This window comes from Thamnophis sirtalis, unplaced genomic scaffold (assembly GCF_051295495.1).
Source record: "Thamnophis sirtalis isolate CommonGarterSnake01/CBP01778 unplaced genomic scaffold, rThaSir2_p1.2 scaffold_13, whole genome shotgun sequence".
Classification (NCBI taxonomy): domain Eukaryota; kingdom Metazoa; phylum Chordata; class Lepidosauria; order Squamata; family Natricidae; genus Thamnophis; species Thamnophis sirtalis.
This window is the reverse complement of record NW_028261393.1, coordinates 7,007,138-7,028,307: the sequence shown is the minus strand read 5'-3', so window position 1 is coordinate 7,028,307 and position 21,170 is coordinate 7,007,138. Positions and strand designations below refer to the sequence as shown.

The 21,170-nt window shown below is 44.5% G+C and overlaps 1 protein-coding gene across 1 annotated transcript in view; it reads right to left on the bottom strand.

Annotated features, from left to right (window-relative positions):
- Positions 1-1,246: 1,246 nt before the first annotated feature.
- PHLDB3 (pleckstrin homology like domain family B member 3) overlaps positions 1,247-21,170 on the bottom strand; it is a 31,524-nt gene continuing 11,600 nt past the window's right edge. The window contains exons 6-15 of the mRNA XM_087727217.1: positions 18,636-18,746; positions 16,050-16,133; positions 14,499-14,597; positions 12,712-12,805; positions 11,927-12,095; positions 11,010-11,097; positions 9,550-9,606; positions 8,215-8,434; positions 6,616-6,701; positions 1,247-2,089 (exon numbers count right to left, since the gene is read on the bottom strand). Of these exons, the coding sequence (XP_087583343.1) occupies positions 1,955-2,089; positions 6,616-6,701; positions 8,215-8,434; positions 9,550-9,606; positions 11,010-11,097; positions 11,927-12,095; positions 12,712-12,805; positions 14,499-14,597; positions 16,050-16,133; positions 18,636-18,746 (1,143 nt within the window). The 3' untranslated portion in view covers positions 1,247-1,954. The remainder of the gene's footprint in view (positions 2,090-6,615; positions 6,702-8,214; positions 8,435-9,549; positions 9,607-11,009; positions 11,098-11,926; positions 12,096-12,711; positions 12,806-14,498; positions 14,598-16,049; positions 16,134-18,635; positions 18,747-21,170) is intronic.

Sequence of the window (21,170 nt, the reverse complement as noted above, 5' to 3'; positions counted from 1 at the left end):
CCACTTTTATCCTTGTGCTAGCTGATAACCTAGCATTGCCCGGGTTTTATTTATAGGAGGAAAATGTCCGGACCAAACATAATTTCTAATGTTGGATTTTCCCCCTTATCAGAGGGAGCCCTCTTGTGGAGTACTGTGAAGCCATTACCAAGATAAATCCACTGTGCTGCACAGTAGAAGCCATTTTACGGGAGTACAGTAGAAGCCATTTAAGGCACAACAGGCTGTATCTTAAAATCACACACCCATGGAGGGGTTTTAGGGGAGTCTTACCCCCCACAGTATTTGTTTCGAGAGAGTAAGTCATCAGTATACCAATTTTGGTTGAAATTGCTCAAGGTGCTCCAGAGCTATGCATACATACAGTCTTATAGATGATAGATAGATAGATAGATAGATAGATAGATAGATAGATAGATAGATGATAGATAGATAGATAGATAGATAGATAGATAGATAGATAGATAGATAGATAGATAGATAGATGATATAGATAGATAGATAGATAGATAGATAGATAGATAGATAGATAGATAGATAGATGATAGATAGATAGATAGATAGATAGATAGATATGATAGATAGATAGATAGATAGATAGATAGATAGATAGATAGATAGATAGATAGATAGATAGATAGATAGATAGATAGATAGATAGATAGATAGATTAGATAGATAGATAGATAGATAGATAGATAGATAGATAGATAGATAGATAGATAGATAGATAGATAGATGATAGATAGATAGATGATATAGATAGATAGATAGATAGATAGATAGATAGATAGATAGATAGATAGATAGATAGATAGATAGATAGATAGATAGATGATAGATAGATAGATGATATAGATAGATAGATAGATAGATAGATAGATAGATAGATAGATAGATAGATAGATAGATAGATGATAGATAGATAGATAGATAGATAGATAGATAGATAGATTAGATAGATAGATAGATGATAGATAGATATGATAGATAGATAGATGATATAGATAGATAGATAGATAGATAGATAGATAGATAGATAGATAGATAGATAGATAGATAGATAGATAGATAGATAGGATAGGATAGGATAGGATAGGATAGGATAGGATAGGATAGGATAGGATAGGATAGGATGGATGGATGGATGGATGGATGGATGGATGGATGGATAGATAGATAAGCACTCAGGAACAATGAAGGCTTCTTAAAACATTGTCTTATAGACAGGAATAAACCTGGTCTGTTTTCACTTAAAGGATTTTATACAATAAATATTCCATACATGGTTTTGTACACGGATTCCCTTCAAACAGTGTTCCCAGGTTTTTAAAAGAAAAGAACCAAAACACGTAATAAATATAAAGAGATCTATACAGCATGTGGGGGTGGGGGTGGGGAGACGTTCTCCCTTCCGATGAAGTCAAGCAGCACTTCGGATCCAAGCGTCCTGCAGAAATGCCAAGAACATTTTCCATCAGCCAACTGACTTATGCCCTTGCAAAAGTTCTCTTCTGATTTCCAGACAAGTGTCATGTGTTTATTTATTTATTTTTTTTATTTAAGGGCATCTTCCAGAGAAATTGTCCTGAATTCTCGGAATAAGATGGGCTATCTTTTTATGCGGCTGGCTGGAATCCATCCCAACAGTCCGTCTTCCCAAAATACCATTTGAAGTTTCCTCCAGCATGCTTGTGATATCGGACATGTCTTCTGCGCTGGTCCATAAAACATCCCCAACATATCCATCATCTCCAAGTATCCACAGTTTTGCAACTCTGGGTACCAAACAAGCCCTATATGGTAGTTTAGACTCTGGCAAGCATTAAAGCATCTAAGTCCAGCCGCTGGTGATGAGTTTTCCCTTAGAAGGAGATACCCCAGTAAAACCTTGGGAAGAAACGCTGTTCCCCAACTGAAGAGTTCAAGAGTCCATTTCATCTCAAAGACCTGGTCAGTATCGAGTGTTCTCCTCAGCTGCCGTGACAATTGCATCCATCCAGATCCTCATCGCCTCTGGGCTTGGGGCCACCATGCAGAAGAGGCGATCATAGGTCTTGACGCAGAAGGTCAGTTTGGGGTTGGGACTCTGCCGAAAAGCAAAAAGAGGATTGTATGGACAAACGAAAACAATGGGCCGTATTCACACAGAACCTCTGGGTTGATCTCTGCATTAGGGTGACTTTTTCTTTCTTTCTAGTAGTTTCTGTTGCAAGGGCATTCTCCACTTTTCCTCCCACATCAATCAAGGGATGGTCCACTGGTTGCCATAGAAATGGACCACTTGACTTGTCATCTGAGCCTGACAGAATGGGCTGAGAGAGAATAACTGGTCCAAAGGCCCCAGATGGCTTTCATGCCTAAGGCAGCACTAGAACTCACCGTCTCCTGGTGATTGGACCAAACTCACCCACCTGGCTTTCATACCTAATGCAGCACTAGAACTCACCATCTCCTAGTGAGTGCCCCAAACTCACCCAGCTGATTTTCATACCTAATGCAACACTAGAACTCACCATCTCCTAGTGAGTGTCCCAAACTCACCCAGCTGACTTTCATACCTAATGCAGCACTAGAACTCACCATCTCCTAGTGAGTGTCCCAAACTCACCCAGCTGATTTTCATACCTAACGCAGCACTAGAACTCACTATCTCCTAGTGAGTGCCCCAAACTCACCCAGCCGGCTTTCATACCTAACGCAGCACTAGAACTCACCATCTCCTAGTGAGTGCCCCAAACTCACCCAGCTGGCTTTCATACCTAACGCAGCACTAGAACTCACTATCTCCTAGTGAGTGCCTCAAATTCACCCAGCTGGCTTTCATGCCTAATGCAGCACTAGAACTCATTGTCTCCTGGTGATTGGCCCAAACTCACCCAGCCAGCTTTCATACCTAAGGAGGGACTAGAATTCACTGTCTCCTGGTTAATAGCCTGGTGCCTTCAGCATTGTCTCGGGGTTCATATGTTGAAGCCTAAATTAACTCAATGTGCTGGCCTCATAGCTGTATAAGCAATGCACATAAACAACCACAGAAAACCATAATTAAGATTTGGAGAGCCAAGCTGAATATGGAGCATCAATGCAACCATGAGATTCATAACTGGTGTTTATAACACATGTTGAGTGAGGATTACTGTGTAAAAACATAAATACTGTACTGTTTTAAAGAATGATTTGTGTGTCCTTTGTTTATTCAGCATGTTTGCTTACAACTGCCTCAGGACAGTTCGCAGCAAGCCCGTGAACAAGCCTTAGAAATAAATAAAGCTATTAGTGCAAAGGATAGTAAAAGAAACATAGAAAAGGACCACAAAGCATGACAGCATTACAATTTCAAAATAAAGGCCTACCACAGAAGGCAGAAGCAAAGGCAACACTATTAGCAATGAAAAACTGGCAGGAATTAAAATGGGGTTGTAAAGGCGAAAAGCTAAATGCATTTATGTATATATAAAGCAGTTAGCTTCCTCCCATAATTGGGGCATACCAGGGGTTGTGACTTTAAATATATACCTTTCTCCCTGGCTCAGCTGATAACGGATCAGAGCCTGTGACTTAGTGGTTAACACATCTGCCTAATATGTAAAACAGCCCAGGTTTGAATTCCAGTAAGGGTATGGCTAGCTGATGAGAGCTAAATAGCTTGAAATAGATCTATACTGGTCTCCCTTTATTTATTTATCAGCACAAATACTACACAAATGTAACAAAGGCAACAATAAAAATATTGGGCTTTCTGTCTGGATGGTCTCTTGTGAAGAGCCGAAGGACAGAGAATGGAAGTAGTGATCTTCCTCCCATATTTGGGCATACCGGGGGTTGTAAAATCTAAATAGATACCTTTCACCCTGGCTGGCAGATAAGGAGTCGAGCTCTGTGGCTCAATGGTTAACACATCTGCCTTAGAGGCAATAAAGCACAGGCTCGATTCCCAGTAAGGGTATGGCTAGCTGATGAGAGCTAAATAGCTTGAAATAGATCTATACTAGTCTATATTCATATTCATATTCATATATTTTCACGGGTACAAGTATGCAGGTCTTGGCGTATTCGGGTCTTTTCCTGTGTAAGATTGAGAGTATCTTGGCGACGTTTCGACACCAGGCCATCTTCAGGCTGGTGCCTTCGGCTTCATGCTTCATCCTGAGCTGAGGACATTACATCACAGAACTCAGGAGGTTACAACACAAAGACTCAGGATGTTACAACGCAGCCAACCCCGCCAGGAGGTTGCAGCACAGGACTCAGGATATTCAGAAGCACGAAGCCGAAGACACCAGCCTGAAGACAGGGCTTTTCTCGAACAATGTCAGTGAAGAAGCCAAGATAATTAATTCTGGGAAGCGTAAGAAGTATGCAAAATATGGCAACTTTTCAAAAGAAATTCAGGGCAATGTGATTTTCAACTACTTTCATTATTCAGTCACTTGAACTACGATTAGAAAGTACTCAGGGGTGATGGGAAAATTTGCAGAGAGAGCAATCTGCTTACGGAAAGTCCGACCCGCGGTTCCCCGCTTTTTGCAATTAAGGTTTCCAGGCCAAATTTAAGGGGCAAAAAAGCTTCTGTTGAATAAATAGTTCTGCATAAAATTGTTTAGGTGCCAAATGATTCTCAAGAACCGAAAAGGGCAGTTTTGACTAAGCCACTTCAAACTTTGTGTCTCTATTCCCGGAAATTGTTCAGTTTATAGTTATATAGTCATATTCTGTATCAGATGTTGTCTGTCTAGAATTGTCACTTGGGAGGGGGGAGGTTGTTTGAAATATCTGAAGTGGGGGAGGGGCTTGCACCCACGAAGTTCGAATGCTGTTCCAATAGAGCCGAGGTGGCTCAGTGGTTAAATGCAGCACTGCAGGCTACTTCAGCTGACTGCAGTTCTACAGTTCGGCTGTTCAAATCTCACCAGCTCAGGGTTGACTCAGTCTTCCATCCTTCCGAGGTGGGTGAAATGAGGACCCGGATTGTTGTTGGGGGCAATATGCTGACTCTGTAAACCGCTTAGAGAGGGCTGAAAGCCCTATGAAGCGGTATATAAGTCTAACTGCTATTGCTATTGCTATTAACTCAGCCTGGAAGAAGCCTGCGTGAAGTAAAAGGCAGTGTAAAGGCATTTCTGCCTGGAAAGAACAATCTTCACACCCAAATGAATGTGGGTTGAAAATTAAAATATATGAGACTTTAGGAATGAAAGAGCAAAATAGAGCAAGCTCACCTTCCCCATTCAGGGGGGGGGGGAATCAATTGGATAGTTTTATGGTTTATTTCCAATGAAGAGGTTTTATTTGATAAAGTCGCAAGGCTGCACGGGTTGAGCTTCAAAGATTTTAGCAAGGGGTTCTTTGCCTGGTTGCTGGGTGGGCGTGGCCATGGTGGGCGTGGCTTACTTGACCTCCTGCACCACGGCGGAGAGGTTCGAGGTTCAAGGTTCATTTCATTTATATGCCGCCCTATTCCCAATGGGACTCAGGGCGGCGCACAAACCCAAGGAGGGGAAGGGAAACACAAAACTACACCAAAAAATACAGAGCATTTAAAACAACCAACAGCCACACGATTCGAGAGGGGAATGGAACTCATCGACCCCAGGCCTGCCGACACAGCCAGGTTTTAACGGCTTTTCGGAAGGCCTGGAGAGAGGTGAGGGTCCGAATCTCTGCGGGGAGCTCATTCCACAGGGCCAGAGCTGCCACAGAGAAGGCCGTCCCCCGGGTAGTGGCCAGATGACATTGGCTAGTAGACGGAACCCGGAGGAGGCCTAATCTGTGTGATCTAATGGGTCTTTGGGAGGTAATTGGCAGCAGGCGGTCTCTCAAGTACCCAGCCCACTGGGGGATTCTGGGAGTTGAAGTCCACATAAACTAAAATCCCCAAGTTCGAGAAACGATGCACTAAAACTTCATACTAGGTAAAGGTTCCCCTGCACATGCGTGCTAGCCATTTCTGGCTCTAGGGGGCGGCGCTCATCTCCGTTTCAAAGCCGAAGAGCCAGCGCTGTCCGAAGACGTCTCTGTGGTCATGTGGCCAGCATGACTAAACGCCGAAAGGCCCACGGAATGCTGTTACCTTCCCACCAAAGGTGGTTCCTATTTTTTCTACTTGCATTTTTACATGCTTTCGAACTGCTTAGATTGGCAGCAGCTGGGACAAATAACGGGAGCGCACTCCATTATGCAGCCCTAGGGATTCAAACCGTTGAACCGCCGGCCTTCTGATCGACAAGCTCAGCATCTTAGCCACTGAGCCACTGTGTCCCAATGAAAACTTCATACTACAAATATATATCACCATCTATCAATAGAGAGAGAGAGACAGAATTGAAATCCGCAGCCCAAGCAAGCCATTGTAAAATCAGCCTAGAGCAGAATTTTTAAATTTTAAGCCTGCAGCCCAATTTTGTAGAAATCTATTCCAAGGTTTCTGGGGAAATATCATTTCGGATGCTTACATAGAGTAATAAAATAAAAGCAATTTTTGAGAAGCAATTCTGGGAAGGGAGGCTTGGTCACCCAAAATTCTGACGGCTCGAATCGGTTTGGATCCCACAGCCCCTCCCAGGTCTACGTGAATTGAAAAAGGGACTTTCGGCAAATCTCTACTCTTGTTACCTTGAAAGCACTCCGGAGATGGTCGCAGTAAACCTCTTCAATGGCCTGGAAATAGATCACACCCTTAAGCTTGGTCTCTTCTTTGTCTGCAGGGGGATTTAAAAATAAAACCACAGGTCCAGGTTAGCAAGTTGGGAAGGACGGAAAACGAAGGCCCGATGGATAAAATGAGAAATGGCTGGATTAATTGCTCTCATCTTGCCTTCAATTCAGTGGTTATATTATAGCAATAGCAGTTAGACTTATATACCGCTTCATAGGGCTTTCAGCCCTCTCTAAGCGGTTTACAGAGTCAGCATATCGCCCCCAACAACAATCTGGGTCCTCATTTTACCCACCTCGGAAGGATGGAAGGCTGAGTCAACCCTGAGCCGGTGAGATTTGAACCGCTGAACTGCTGATCTAGCCGTCAGCTGAAGTGGCCTGCAGTACTGCACTCTACCCACTGCGCCACCTCGACTCTATTCAGGGGTGTGCTGCTCTAGTGAAGATTCTGCACAGTTCGGCGAACCCCCAAATCCCATTCCTGGCTGGCCACGCCCACCCCCTCCCCTCCCAGGAGTCTCCACGCAGCCACACATGGGTGAAGGACCCATGTGGAGGTCTCGGGGTAAAAAACAGACTTCCCGGAGACTCCGCAAGGCCAGAAATGGGTCCTACTGGCTTCCAGGGAGCCTCCAGAGTCCAGGGGAGGCTGTTTTTGTCCTCTTGGAAGCTCGAGAAAAGCCTCCAGAGCCCGGGGAGCAGAGGCGGGTTTCTACCGGTACGGTACGGTGCAGCCTAATAGGTAGTAACTCCGGCAGACGCACGACCGTACCAGTTCTATCCTCGGTGGCACCATCTTGATTTTCTGTCCTGCACATGCACAGAACAATCTTCATTGGAAAAAAAATGTAATTTCTCCCCTGCGCAGACTGTTTCAAGCGCAAATGCGCACGTGCGCCAAACTGATAGTAATGGTGGCAGGAGCTTACCCCTGCCCGGAAGGGTGAAAAACTGGTGTCCCGGAAGTTCTGGAAGAACTCCAGAGAACCTCCGGAGCCCGGGGAGGGTGAAAACGCCTCCACCACTGTGGTGCAGGCCACATGGCTACGCCCACCCAGCAACGAGAGAGAGAACCTGTTGTTAACATTTTTGAAGCCCATCCCTGATTATATTCACCCAGTAAGTTTAAACAGGTCAATTAAAGACTTACTGCCCACATTCACCCCATTCTCTATCCCCCTGGTGAACCTGTTTGGAGCCAAATCTATTAAGAAGGTGATTTGGAAATCACACGTCAATGCATCCTTTCTCCTGGTCCCTTAGATCAGTGTTTCCCAACCTTTGGCAACTTGAAGATGTCCGGACTTCAATTCCCAGAATTCCCCAGCCAGCGAATGCTGGCTGGGGAATTCTGGGAATTGAAGTCCGGACATCTTCAAGTTGCCAAGGTTGGGAAACACTGCCTTAGATAGGCAGTGCATGCCAATGGAATGCACTGAAACTAAGACCAAGTCTTCTCCATCAGCAGCAGAGAGGGCAACCTGGTGAAGGAGTAGCTACCTGTCTCAATTCTCTCTCTGTCTCTCTCTGTCTCTGTCTGTCTCTCTCTCTCACCTGTGTAATACGCCAAGACGCGCTTCTGGCGATCAAAAGTAAACCAACGTTTCTTCCAAGTCTTGATCCTCCCGCCCATCTTGACCAGGTAACCCTTGCACGATTTGCTGGTCACCCTCACGTGCTGGCAGGTCTCGACGCTATGCCCCGACGCCTCCAGATGTTTGCGCAAGTCAAAGGCAGCTGTTTTGAGTTCCCGGATCTCCATGGGGTTATGGCTCTGTATGGGGCAACGAGAAGGCAGTGGATTGAAACCAGACCAGGGAAGTTCTGGGATGTGTGATTTGCTTTTCCTCATTTGGAGGAAAGATATTTTGGGTAAACTCAGCGTTCTTCCTACAGGGCCAGGGGAGGCATGATAGCACTCTTATCTGCATGATAGCAATGTTTGAGGGGCTGCCACAGAGAGGAAGGGGTCAAGCTATTTTCCAAAGCACCCGAAGGCCAGGCAAGGAATAATGGATGGAAACTGACCAAGGAGAGATTCAACTTGGAAATAAGGAGAATTTTTCGGACGGTGAGAACAATCAACCCATGGAACAGAAGTTGCCTTCAGAAGTTTGTGGGAGCTTCATCACTGGAAACTTTCAAGAAGAGATTGGACTGCCATCTGTCAGAAACAGTGTAGGGACTCCTGCTTGGGGAGGGTGTGTGTGAGTTGGACTTGATCACCTACAAGGTCCCTTCCAACTTTGTAAATCTAATCAGTGCCACGTCAGAACGGATGGTTCCCTTCCTGAAACCCAAGCAACTGTTCTAAAGATGGGTCTTCTATGGTCCCCTCATAGCAGGAGACCAGAAAATAAGCTTCTAATCTTTCTAACTTCTTCTTCTAACCTGTATGTTCACAATTTAGATCAGGAATATCTAACCATGGCAACTTTAAGATTTGTGGACATCAATTTCCATTGACGGTTGGCTGGGGAATTCTGGGAGTTGAAATCCACAGGTCTTAAAGTTGCACACCCCTGATTTAGTTCATTAAATCACTGTCCTTCAGATGCAGGGTAGGAAAATGAAGATGAACAATCCCCTCTAATGAAAACGCTGAGATGAACATGAATGCTAAATCTGGAATACGTTGCTCAACAACATGCTATGCCTGAACAAATAACGACATTATAGCCCAACATGATTCCCACGGCATATCAAGGCAATGTCTTTGATTCCTCTAACCAGACAAACTTCCCAACCTCATTTTAACCTAGCCTAGTGCAAACCTGGGGATTTTCTAGAGATTCCCTTTCCATCTCAGCTCAAACTCTCATCTCCCAAAGACGGGCCAAGCACATTGTATTCTTGAATTCTTCCAGATAAAGACGAAGATCTCCTTACCATTTTCGAAGGGGACAATTCGATTCGTTTCACTTCCTCAGCTACTTTCTTCGCTTCCTGAAAGGAAAGACGGTTGAAGGCGGCTTGCGTGTGATAAGAACAGGGGACAGGCAGCACCATACCAGCCACTGCAGACATATCAACCCCCCTTCAAAAAACAAAACAAAACCTCAAGCAATAGAGAAGAAAGACCACAAGCTCTTTCTCTTCCTCCTGGACCAAGTCTAGATATTTTTACCTAGCATGCAGGAAGAGCCGTCAAAAAGCTGACAGGGTGAAATTTGCAACTTCCCCATTCTCCAGATCACATGAGAAGCAGATGAGAAGCAGGGTTACTCCGGTTTAGAACAAATGTCACAGCAATGAGTCAAAACTGATTTGATGTATGTCGATTCCCTGATTGGGGCGATTAGAATGGTCCCAACGTTGTTAGCCTTTCGTAAGACCTTGAAAAACTGGCTATGTTCTCATGCCTGGGGTGCCGAATATGTTAAGGTCTCTGTTTCTTGGCTGTATTGCTAACTGGTCAAGTATCTTGAGTCTATGTATATATATATTTTAATCTGGATGTTTTTAGTGTTTTTAATTGTAATGTATTTTCTGGATTGTAAACAGTCCAGAGTCATGGATTGAGATGGGCAGTTATAGAAACTGAATGAATGAATGAATGAATGAATGAATGAATGAATGAATGAATGAATGAATGAATGAATGAACGAACGAATGAACGAACCAACCAAAGGTACTTTTCAAAAGGCAACTGAACTTTTTTGTTTCTTTGAAAAGCACCTTTGGGACAATCATGACGTGGAGGAATCCCCATAGATATCTAGACCAGGGTTTCTCAGTGTACTCTGGGAATCCCCAAGATCCTTTCAGGGGAACTACAGAGTCAAATAAATAATTATTGTAACCATTCTCAGGTTTCATTTTTAATTGTAAACTGCTCAGAGTCCCGGATTAAGATGGGCAACTATAGAAATTGAATGGATGGATGGATGGATGGATGGATGGATGGATGGATGGATGGATGGATGGATGGATGGATGGATGAATCGATTGATCAACCAACCAACCAACCAACCAACCAACCAACCAACCAACCAATGAATGTCCCAAAGGTACTTTTCAAAAGGCACTTGGAATTTCTCAATTTTGACCTAGATGATTGAGAATCTCCATAGCTGGATGGATGGATGGATGGATGGATGGATGGATGGATGGATGGATGGGTGGGTGGGTGGGTGGGTGGGTGGGTGGGTGGGTGGGTGGATGAAAGAACTTTCAAATGTGCTTTTCAAAAGGCAACTGGGCTTTTTTGTTTTTGACCTGGATGATTGAGAATCTGGATGGATGGATGGATGGATGGATGGATGGATGGATGGATGGATGGATGGATGGATGGACGGAGAAAACTTGACTATGGTCCAGGACTTGAGTCTGCTCACTCAATCTCTTACCCTTTCTTGCAGCAATCGTTCTCGTTCAGCCATAGCTTCCCGCACCCGGCGTTCCATCTCTGCCAGTTTGGTGACACAGTTTTCAAGACTGTCAGGAGAAATACCCAGTTAATGCCAATCAATCCAGATGTACGGCCATGCCAATGGAAAGGAACCAGGCCCACTATAGGAAATCTTTGATTCATCAAACCATATCATTTTAAGATAGGAAGTGATCTTGGAATTTAATCCATTTGATCACTCAGTGGAAGAACTTTATACCTGTAGCATCCCTGAGAGTTTTCTGGAAGTTGAGTCATGGCAACTGGACTTAGCTTCTTGTAAGTTTGAGGTGTTTTTCTGCCCATCCAAGCAGCTTCTTCAGACTGAGCAAGTTGGTTAGAGGAATCTGAGTAGGCAGAGAGTCATTGGAATGTGCCAAATTCTAAAATTCTAGGGAGATTCCTACACCAGGAGCAAAACATCTCAAGCCAACAAGAAAGCTGCCATGGCTCAACTTCAAGACATTTCTACCTGGATGACGGAGAATCTTCATTGACATCCCTCAGAGATGATCAGCTGGACTCTGTCTAAATACCTCTAGTCCTAGACTAGAACTAGAACGAGCTAGTTAAAGTCAAAGTGAGAAGATAACATTTGGGGGGTGAGAGGAAAGACAATATTACTTTTTCCAGTAGGGTGGCCCTCATCTTATCAGTCTTACACCCTGAGCTTATCTCATCATTCATAGGAGCATGGATTCCTTCCAAGGAACATGGATTCCTTGGAAGGTGTGGACAGAATGACATTTGGGGGAGGGCCAATTTAGTTTGACTGGAGAAGACTACAAAGAACAAAGTTAACCAGATCTTTAGTGAAGCAGTCTGGAATTAAAGAAGGAGAACATCAATGAGACGAGAATGGGATTGTGTGCCAACCTGTAAGCTCCTTGAGAGGTTCCTCCCACCTGCCTGGTAGTTGCCTGGCCACCCAGCAGTTGGTAGAGGGGTTTGTTGTAACGTGAGAATTGGAGGTTTGGACTCCCCAGATAATGACCGTTGCTTCCACTGGAGAGTTGAGCTACCAGAAGGCTGGGATCCAGAGCACCTGGGAGAGATAAGCAGATGCAAAATCAAGATCGCTTCAGAAGACATCTTAAAATCAACTTCATTTTGGTCCAGTTGCTACTTTAAGGTTAAAATTTCACAACTGGCCTACTGACCTTGTTAGGACTGTATCTGAATGGTCAAACACCTTTGCTTGCCAAAACACTCATTCAGTGATGACAAGGAAGAATATTCAACACTACAAAGAATTCTGTGGTACCTCACTTAATATTGATGGCTGCATGGAACCAATAGCATCATGCATCCTTTTTTCCTAGTCTTCCTTCTTTCCTTCCTTCCTTCCTTCCTTCCTTCCTTCCTGCCTTCCTGCCTTCCTTCCTTTTCTCCCTCTCTCTCTCTCTTTCTCTCCCTCCTTCCCTCCCTCCCTTGGAATTCCAGACCAAGATATCCAACTTAACAATGGAACAAGTTCTCGTGTAAAAACTCAAGAGATCTTGAGAAACTTGGCTACCTTGTGAGTTTTCAACCATTCTTCTTTACAAGAAAATATCTTATTTTTCTTGTTGATGGTCAGTGGGTACCAAGAGAGGGCGTTCCACTAATATACGTGGTTCCCAAGGGGTCCACCCACCTCAGCCCACCCACTGAACTCATACCATGCATTGAAACGGGACGTTGAGGAGCGCGGGCTGGGAGGCGATCCCTACTCCTGCGAGGTAAACTGGCGGTCCGTTGCAGTCCAATCGAACCCTGAGAAGGGAAAGCAAAAAATATAAAGGGAGTCTCCTTCAGGAGCAGTTTGGTTGAGTAACCAGGCCTTTAAAGGATGCAGTTTGTTTCTGCATCTTTTGTGGTTCTTTGATCTTCTCTCGATCTGTTCCTGAACTCGCTGATTAGTTGAATTCTGGATGCATCTCATAGAAACAGAATCCTGATCTGCTTCAAAATGCTAGCTTGTCTCACACATCTACTTCACCCAGGCCAACTAATTAGGATAATCTGTGATGCTATGTTGGGCTGCTGGCTGGGTGAATCCTGGGAGTTGACATCCGTATATCTTAAAGTGGCCAAGGTTAAGAAAAGAATAACACAGTTAGAAGGGATCTTGGAGGTCTTCTAGTCCAACCCCCTGCTTATTCAGGAAACCCTACACCATTTCAGACAAATAGTTATCCAATCTCTTCTTAAAAACCTCCAGTGTTGGAGCATTCACAACTTCTGGAGGCAACTTCTGTTCCACTGATTAATTGTTCTAACTGTCAGGAAATTTCTCCTTAGTTCTAGGTTGCCTCTCCCCTTGATTAGTTTCCACCCATTGCTTCTTGTCCTGTCCTCAGGAGCTTTGGAGAATAGCTTGACTCCCTCTTCTTTGTGGCAGCCCCTGAGATATTGAAGCATATGTCTCCCATACTCCTTCTTTTCATTAAGCTAGGCATACCCAGTTCCTACAACCAGTTCCTGCAAATTTGAAAAAACACTATTCTATAGAAATTATTGCTCCATCCCTTTAAGACTGCTTTTTCTTTATGCACAGTAAAGCAATGCAACTTTGGTCCTTAGTCATGCTAAAATTTTGGGGGATTTCTTTGTTAATCTTATTCTTCCTGTTTAGCATCTTTGGTCCAGAAGCATTAATCATTTTAAGATCATTCTCCTAAGATTACATGTTACTTTTTTCAGCTGTTTTACAGTGAGTTTTTTTAAAAGATTTGGAGAGGAAAGAGGCAGAAAGTCCATTGAATAACATTCACATCCCATAAAAATTATTTTTAATGGCAACACAAATCAATGTAAGGATCGTTTCCGTTGTTTTTAGTAACAGAAGTCAGCAGCTAGAATGGAAACCTCAAAAAATAAAATTCTTGTTTATATTCTGTTATTAGATATTGTAAAAAATTCTCTTCTGAAATATTCCCAGCAAATGTTGGTAATCTGGGGTCAATTCAACCTTTTCCCAAGGCCTAAGAATTGTCCAAATATAGCCATAATATATACATACAGTATATGTTGCTTTTTATTTTATATTTTTTATTTCCTGAATAGCAAAAATCCATCCGTCTCCATGGTCATGTGGCCGGCATGACTAAACGCACATGGAAATCTGTTTCCTTCCCACCAAAGGTGGTCCCTATTTTTCTACTTGCATTTTTACGTGCTTTCGAACTGCTAGGTTGGCAGAAACTGGGACAAGTCACGGGAGCTCACTCCATTACACAGCGCTAGGGATTCGAACCGCCGAACTGCCAACCTTTCTGATCGACAAGGTCAGTGTCTTAGCCATTGAGCCACCATGTCCCTGTTTGTCCGCAACAAAAAGTCAAATCAGTGTTGACTAGGCGCCCTCTCTCAATAGCAACAGATATAATGGGAGAAAAAACACAAATCTTAATTTTCTGAAAAATCTTAGCACATGTAAAAGGACGGCCAAAGAGACAGAACCTACCTTGACTGAACTGCAGACGGAGAAGACACAGGAAGATGAGTCCGACTGGTCGGAACCCAAGACAATGACTTTCCGATCCGTTTTTTGGGTAAAAGTCAGCTGTAGGGCAACAGACACTTATCAATGTGAGCATCACTTTTGGAGGGGGATGGAAGGGAAAGGGCCTGCTTTGCCAAATATGAAATGCCAAATCCAAGAAACCCCTTCAGATGTTGCTGAACTTCAACCCTGGAACATCTGGAGGTGCCCGTAATCCCTATTCTTTGGACTAGAACCAAAGGAACTTGAGAAGGGACTTAAAGACTGAATTTGCACACTCTGTTAAGCGAGGCTGAAAAATGGATCCGAATTCCTCATATTGCGGGATTCCAGCCCTCATGTTGGCACATTACGTGAACAGCATCATAACTTAGATTGGGGGGTGGGGGAGTCACGGGATCCCCTTTTGCGACCTTCTGAGAAGCAAAGTCAATGGGGGAAGGCAGATTCACTTAACAACTGGGTGTTCTGACCGAGGCTTCCCGAGAGCATGAAGTAAACTCCCGGTCCCAACAATAAAACCTTTTATTAATTTGCTGTGAATTCTGCTCCTTCATATCCAGCAAAGTCTTTGGAGGGAGGATTTACAGTCACAGACCTTATCTGGCTTGGAGAGCTGCCAGGCCGATCTCTGCAGAACTTAGCAAGGAGCCTTGTAGAGTCACCAACCAATGAAGTGAACTAATGGTTTCCTGCAAGCTCCATTCCCATTTCGCTCCTCTTTTATTCCCTCTGGGAGGGGCCATTCACCATCCACCTGTGGCCTTTCTCCCAAGTCAACCCCTGTTCTTTAGCTGTTCCTTTCGTCTGGCAACTCTACGCATACACACACTGGGAACAGGCTGCAGCTGTTCATCTGCCTCATTGATGTCTGACTCTGAAGGCAGCTGATAACTGTCAGACAGCTCTGGCCCCCTCTCTGCCTCCGACACAGAGCCCTCATCAGAGCCTTCCCCAGACTCTAGGACTGGCCCGTGTTCCTCCCCAACCTCCTCACTGTCTGACTCTGCTGCCAGCTGCCATTGGCTGGCCACAAACACCAGATTATGAATTTATCAACTGCAATGATTCACTTAGCAACTGGTTTTAGGTTTAGGTTTTATTAAACTTGTATGCCGCCCTATTCCCAAAGGGACTCAGGCAAAGAACTGAGGCAAGAAAGGTCGTAAAATGGGGCAACATTCACTTAACAACAGAAATTTGGGGCTCAATTATACTCATAAGTCGAGGGTTATATGTAAAAATATAAATTAAAACTAACGTGCAGAGAAGTCCCTCGACTGTGCTTCTCCAACCGCTGTGTTTCAAAGCCCCCCCCCCACAAAAATTGCATTTGTTATAATTTCTATCTGCTTTGATTCATTAAAGCCATGAAAAAGGGGAACAAGATCTTCATCCAGACATGAGCTTTTTTGCAGAGTCTGCAATGTCCTTCTGAATGTGGAATGCAGCCTTGGATGACCCCCAAGAACAGGGAGATAGAGAAGCACTGCTTTTCCTAGAGAGGCTTACCTGGGTCACGCCCTCCTTATTCTCTGACAGGTCCTCCCCATTCGCTGAATACTCCTGGCTCATATCCATGAGGCGGCTTTTCTCCTAAATGCAGACAAGCGACAAGTCATTCTTCAAGATCGGAAAGACATTTCATAATGTTTGGAGAAGTTTCTGCCGAAGCACCTCTCAGCCTGCTCTAGTAGCTGCCCTGTGCTGCCTCCTAATGTCAGAACTTATACCCTGTGTTTTTCAAACTTGGCAACTTGAAGATGTGTAGACTTCAAGCTGAAGATGTTTGGACTTCAACTCCCAGAATTCCAGAGTGAGGAACTCCCAACTCCCAGCTCCCAGCTGGCTGGGAAATACTGGGAGTTGAAATCCACCCACTGGAATTCTGGGTGTTGAAGTCCACACATCTTCAGCAGAGGTAGTATTCAGCCAGTTCAGACCGGTTCACCCAAACCAGTAGTGGGAATCGCGGATGGGCCTGCCCACCCGCCCCGGCTGTATGCCATCCTATTTAGGCACATTTTCAAGCTGCGTGAATGCGTGCAAGCTGCGTGCACAATCAATGCACATGCACGGAATGTGTGCATGCTCACATTTGCGAAGCGGTAGGGAAAGTAAGTAAATACCACCCCTGATCTTCAGGTTGAAGTCTACACATCTTCAGGTTGTCAAGTCTGAAAAAGACCTACTTAGACGACGAAGGGTAAAATTCCATCCCAAAATTCAAATTTTCCTATGCTCAAAAAACTCAAACCCAGCGTTTTTTTTTTAAAATAGATTAGACGTTTCCAACTCCTGAAGAGTTTTTGAATGAGTGGAGGGAAACTTGGCACACTAAAATTCTAGGATTTCACAGTGTGAAATAGGGAAGGAGACTTTGGAAAGATCCGAAGTTCAGGATTGGGTGTCTTAATAGTAAATTATTTCTGATGTTGTAAACACCTGAGACTTACAGTAATAAGGAATATCTGCATATCCTGAGCATGTTGCAACCAAAGAGTTCCAGACAGGATCTCGCATCTGCAGATTCTGTTCTTGTAGGATTCTTTTTCATTAACTTCAGGTGAAAATGTCCCACTGTCTCCACACTCGTTCACTTCTTTCATGGAATGTGTAAGTTCTCCACTTAAAACCACAATCGGGGCCAGAATTTCCAGTTGCCAAACACTCACATTTTAATCACATGACCCTGTGGATGCTATGACTGTCGTTAGGGCAAGGACCACAGGCAGTCCTTGACTTACGATCATTCATTTAGTGTCCGTTCAAAGTTACAGAGGCACTGAAGAAAGTGACTTATGGCTGTTTTTTCACAGTTTAGTTCTCTGCAGCATCCTCCTGGTCGTAATTCATAACGATCATAATTCAGGTGCTTGGCAACGGGACTCATCCTCATGACGGTTGCAGTGTCCTGGGGTCACATGATCCCCTTCTGACACGGGTTACTAACTTATCAACTGCAGCGATTCACTTAACAACTGAGCCAAGAAAGGTTGTAAAATGGGGCAGAATTCACTTAACAAATGTCTCACTTGGCCACAGAAATGTTGGGTTCCATCATGGTCATAGGAGAAGGTCCACCTGCAATTGTAGTTCCCTTTTCCCAGTGCGATTGTAACTTCAAACAGTGGCTAAACGAATAGCTGTAAGTCGAGGGACTATCTGTATTTCAGATGCCCAGCTGGGAAGAACCAAGAGCGGTCCATTCCATCAGCTTTTAAATCCATGACTAGGTCAGCCTGCCAACAAAAGTGTGTATAATATAGGTTTTCCCAGTTGCGTTGGATGGCTGTGAAAGTTGGACCATAAGGAAGGCTGAGCGCCAAAGAATGGAGGCCTTTGAACTCTGGTGCTGGAGAAGATTCCTGCGAGTCCCTTGGGCTGCAAGGTGATCCAACCAGTCAGTCCTAGAGGAGATCAATCCTGACTGCTCTTTAGAAGGCCAGATCCTGAAGAGGAAACTCAAAGACTTTGTCTACCTAATGAGAAGGAAGGACACCCTGGAGAAGAGCCTCATGCTGGGAAAGGTTGAGGGCAAAAGAAGAAGGAGATGAGAGAGAAGGAGGTGGCTGGATGGAGTCACCGAAGCAGTCAGCGTGAGCTTAAATGGACTCCAGAGGATGGTAGAGGACAGGAAGGCCTGGAGGAACCTTGTCCATGTGGTTGTGATGTGTTGGACACAACTTCGCAACTAACAACAACAGGTCAACCAACATTTGGAAGAATCAAAACATTATTCTAAAACATTTGTCTTCTTCAAAGGCAAGAAAGCTGAGCTAGCATCTTCTAAAGTCACTAGCCCTATCTGATCTCGAATTGTAATTCTATCTTCCAACAAGCCTTTTGAAAAGTATTACAGATCTAATCCAAGTTCAAGAACGACTTTTCTCCCCCAACAAACCACATCCAGGAACCCAGGGAAACATCCCCCTTGCGATCTCACCACAGATTAGGAAGAGAAGACGGTCCTTGGTTGAGGGATTCAGGACTACCGCTTGCAAACGTCCGAAAGCGTGAGAAAGCAGGTAGGCAAAAAGCCGAGTGTGGAAACCAGGATACTCAAAGCTTCTTGGCAGAAGAAAAGGGATTCCTTACCGCGTTGAGATGGCTGACAGCCTCTCCCTCCTCTTGTGCAAATCTCTGGCACACACCCATCATTTGTTCTTGTGTTAAAAGGGCTTGGCCTTCCAGCTTCTGCACTGTCTTCTGCATGGGTGGAGAGAAACTCGGTGAACGAAAAAAATAATAATCTAGGATTTCAAGAGAGATAGTAATTCTCCCTACAGACAGCCCCTGTTCAAACGTGACAGGTGCTGTTAAGAAAGAAAGAAAGAAAGAAAGAAAGAGAGAGAGAGAGAGAGAGAGAGAGAGAAAGAAAGAAAGAAAGAAAGAAAGAAAGAAAGAAAGAAAGAAAGAAAGAAAGAAAGAAAGAAAGAAAGAAAGAAAGAAAGAAAGAAAGAAAAGGAAATACGACTGTGGAATTGCCAACCCATTGCAACATATTTCGTGGGTGATTCACCTACTTTTTCCACGGACTTTTAAACTTTTGTACTGTCTAAATACAAAGACTTTTGTATTGTCTAAAAAAACACAGTACGCAACAAAACCAAAGGATCTCAAGGTGAAAGCAATTCTCGCCGACCACTTAAGATTCTTATAAGATAAAAGTAAATCCTTTGTTTTCTACAGTCAGCTTTCATTTGGAATACTACAAAATTCCAGAATGTCCTCAAGAAGCAAAGAATTTAAAGCTCAAACCCTCTAATTACCTGGTTGCTTAGTTTAAAGTCAGCTTTCTCAAATAACCAAGTTACAGTTCAACCAGATCTAGGTTTGAAATCAAAATAAAATGTTTCCAGAATTATTTGCTGTTATTTTGGCGGATAACCTGGGATGTTCGTTTATCAATAACATCTATCACGGATGAAGGCGAATATACGTTTTTCTCAAGAAAATGATGCAGGATCCAATCTGGGTTGGTCACCAGGACCAGAGGTTTTGTCTTCCAAGCTTTTGGATTCGTGCTGGAGCCCATCTTCAGATAACTTCTCTCTAGCTAGAACTAAAGAAGTTCTACTGGCTTCCCATTGACTTTATTTCCCATTGACTTTATTTGTTGAGAGCCAGCAGTGAAGGTTGCAAATGGGGAACTTCTCTCTTGCTAGAACTTCTGTCTTTTGGACTCATGCTGGAGTCCATCCTCGGAGAATTTCACTCTTGCTAGAACTTCTCTCTTTTGGACTCGTGCTGGAGTCCATCCTCAAATGGAACTGGATGAGTGCTAACAAACTGGTACTCAACCCGGATAAGACCGAGTGGCTGTTGTGTTTCCCCCCCAATAATTTGGCTAATATACCAACGCTTAGGCTGGGGGGTCAAATTTTATACCCCTCAGATAGGGTCCGCAACTTAGGAGTCCTCCTGGACCCACAGCTGACTTTCGATCACCAGCTGTCAGCTGTGACCAGGGGGGCATTTGCCCAGGTTCGCCTGGTCCGCCAGTTGCGGCCCTACCTAGACCGGGGGGCTCTCACAACAGTCACTCGAGCCCTTGTGATCTCTAGACTGGAATACTGCAATGGGCTCTACATGGGGTTGCCCCTGAAGTGCATCCGGCGACTGCAGCTAGTCCAAAATGCAGCCGCGCGAGTGATAGTGGGCGCACCGCGGTTCGCCCACGTTACACCTGTCCTCCGCGAGCTGCATTGGCTGCCTGTTGGTCTCCGCCTGTTGGTCCTCCGGGTGCGCTTCAGGATACTGATGACCATCTTTAAAGCACTCCATGGTAGCGGGTCTGGGTACTTGAGAGACCGCCTTCTGCCGATTACCTCCCTAAATCGACCAATTAGATCGCACAGACTGGGCCTCCTCCGAATTCCATCTGCCAGTCAATGTCGACTGGCGACCACACGGAGGAGAGCCTTTTCTGTTGCCGCCCCGACCCTGTGGAACGAGCTCCCCATGGAGATCCGTACCCTCACCACTATCCAGACCTTCCGCGCAGCCCTCAAGATCTGGCTCTCCCAGCAGGCCTGGGGATAGGTTTCCAATTACCCGCCCGAGTGTTTGATCGCTGAATGAAAGTTGTGTTTTATTATTTTTTCTTTGTGCACATATTGTTTTGTTTTTGACCTTGCACCCCCCTCCCCTGTGGTTGTAAGCCGCCCTGAGTCCCCTCAGGGAAAAGGGCGGCATATAAATCCCAATAAAACCTTAAACCTTAAACCTCAAAGAATTTCTCTCTAGCTAGAACTTCCCTCTTTTGGACTCGTGCTGGAGTCCATCCTTGGAGAATTTCTCTCTAGCTAGAACTTCTCTCTTTTGGACTCGTGCTGGAGTCCATCTTCAGGGAACTTCTCTCTAGCTAGAATTTCTCTCTTTTGGACTCATGCTGGAGTCCATCTTCAGGGAACTTCTCTCTGAAGTGTGTGTTTTTTCGGCTGTTCTGTGTGTGGTATTGTGCCTGTTGTGTGTCTAGCTTTTAAGATGTTGATTGTGGTGTTGATAGCTGGCTATTAAGTTGTTGAAATTGGCAATGACACAGATTGGATCCAATGACATCTACCAGTATATTTCTTCCCTTCTGATCATTTTGTATAAGATGGCCTTATCTACTTGGTTCCCTATTTA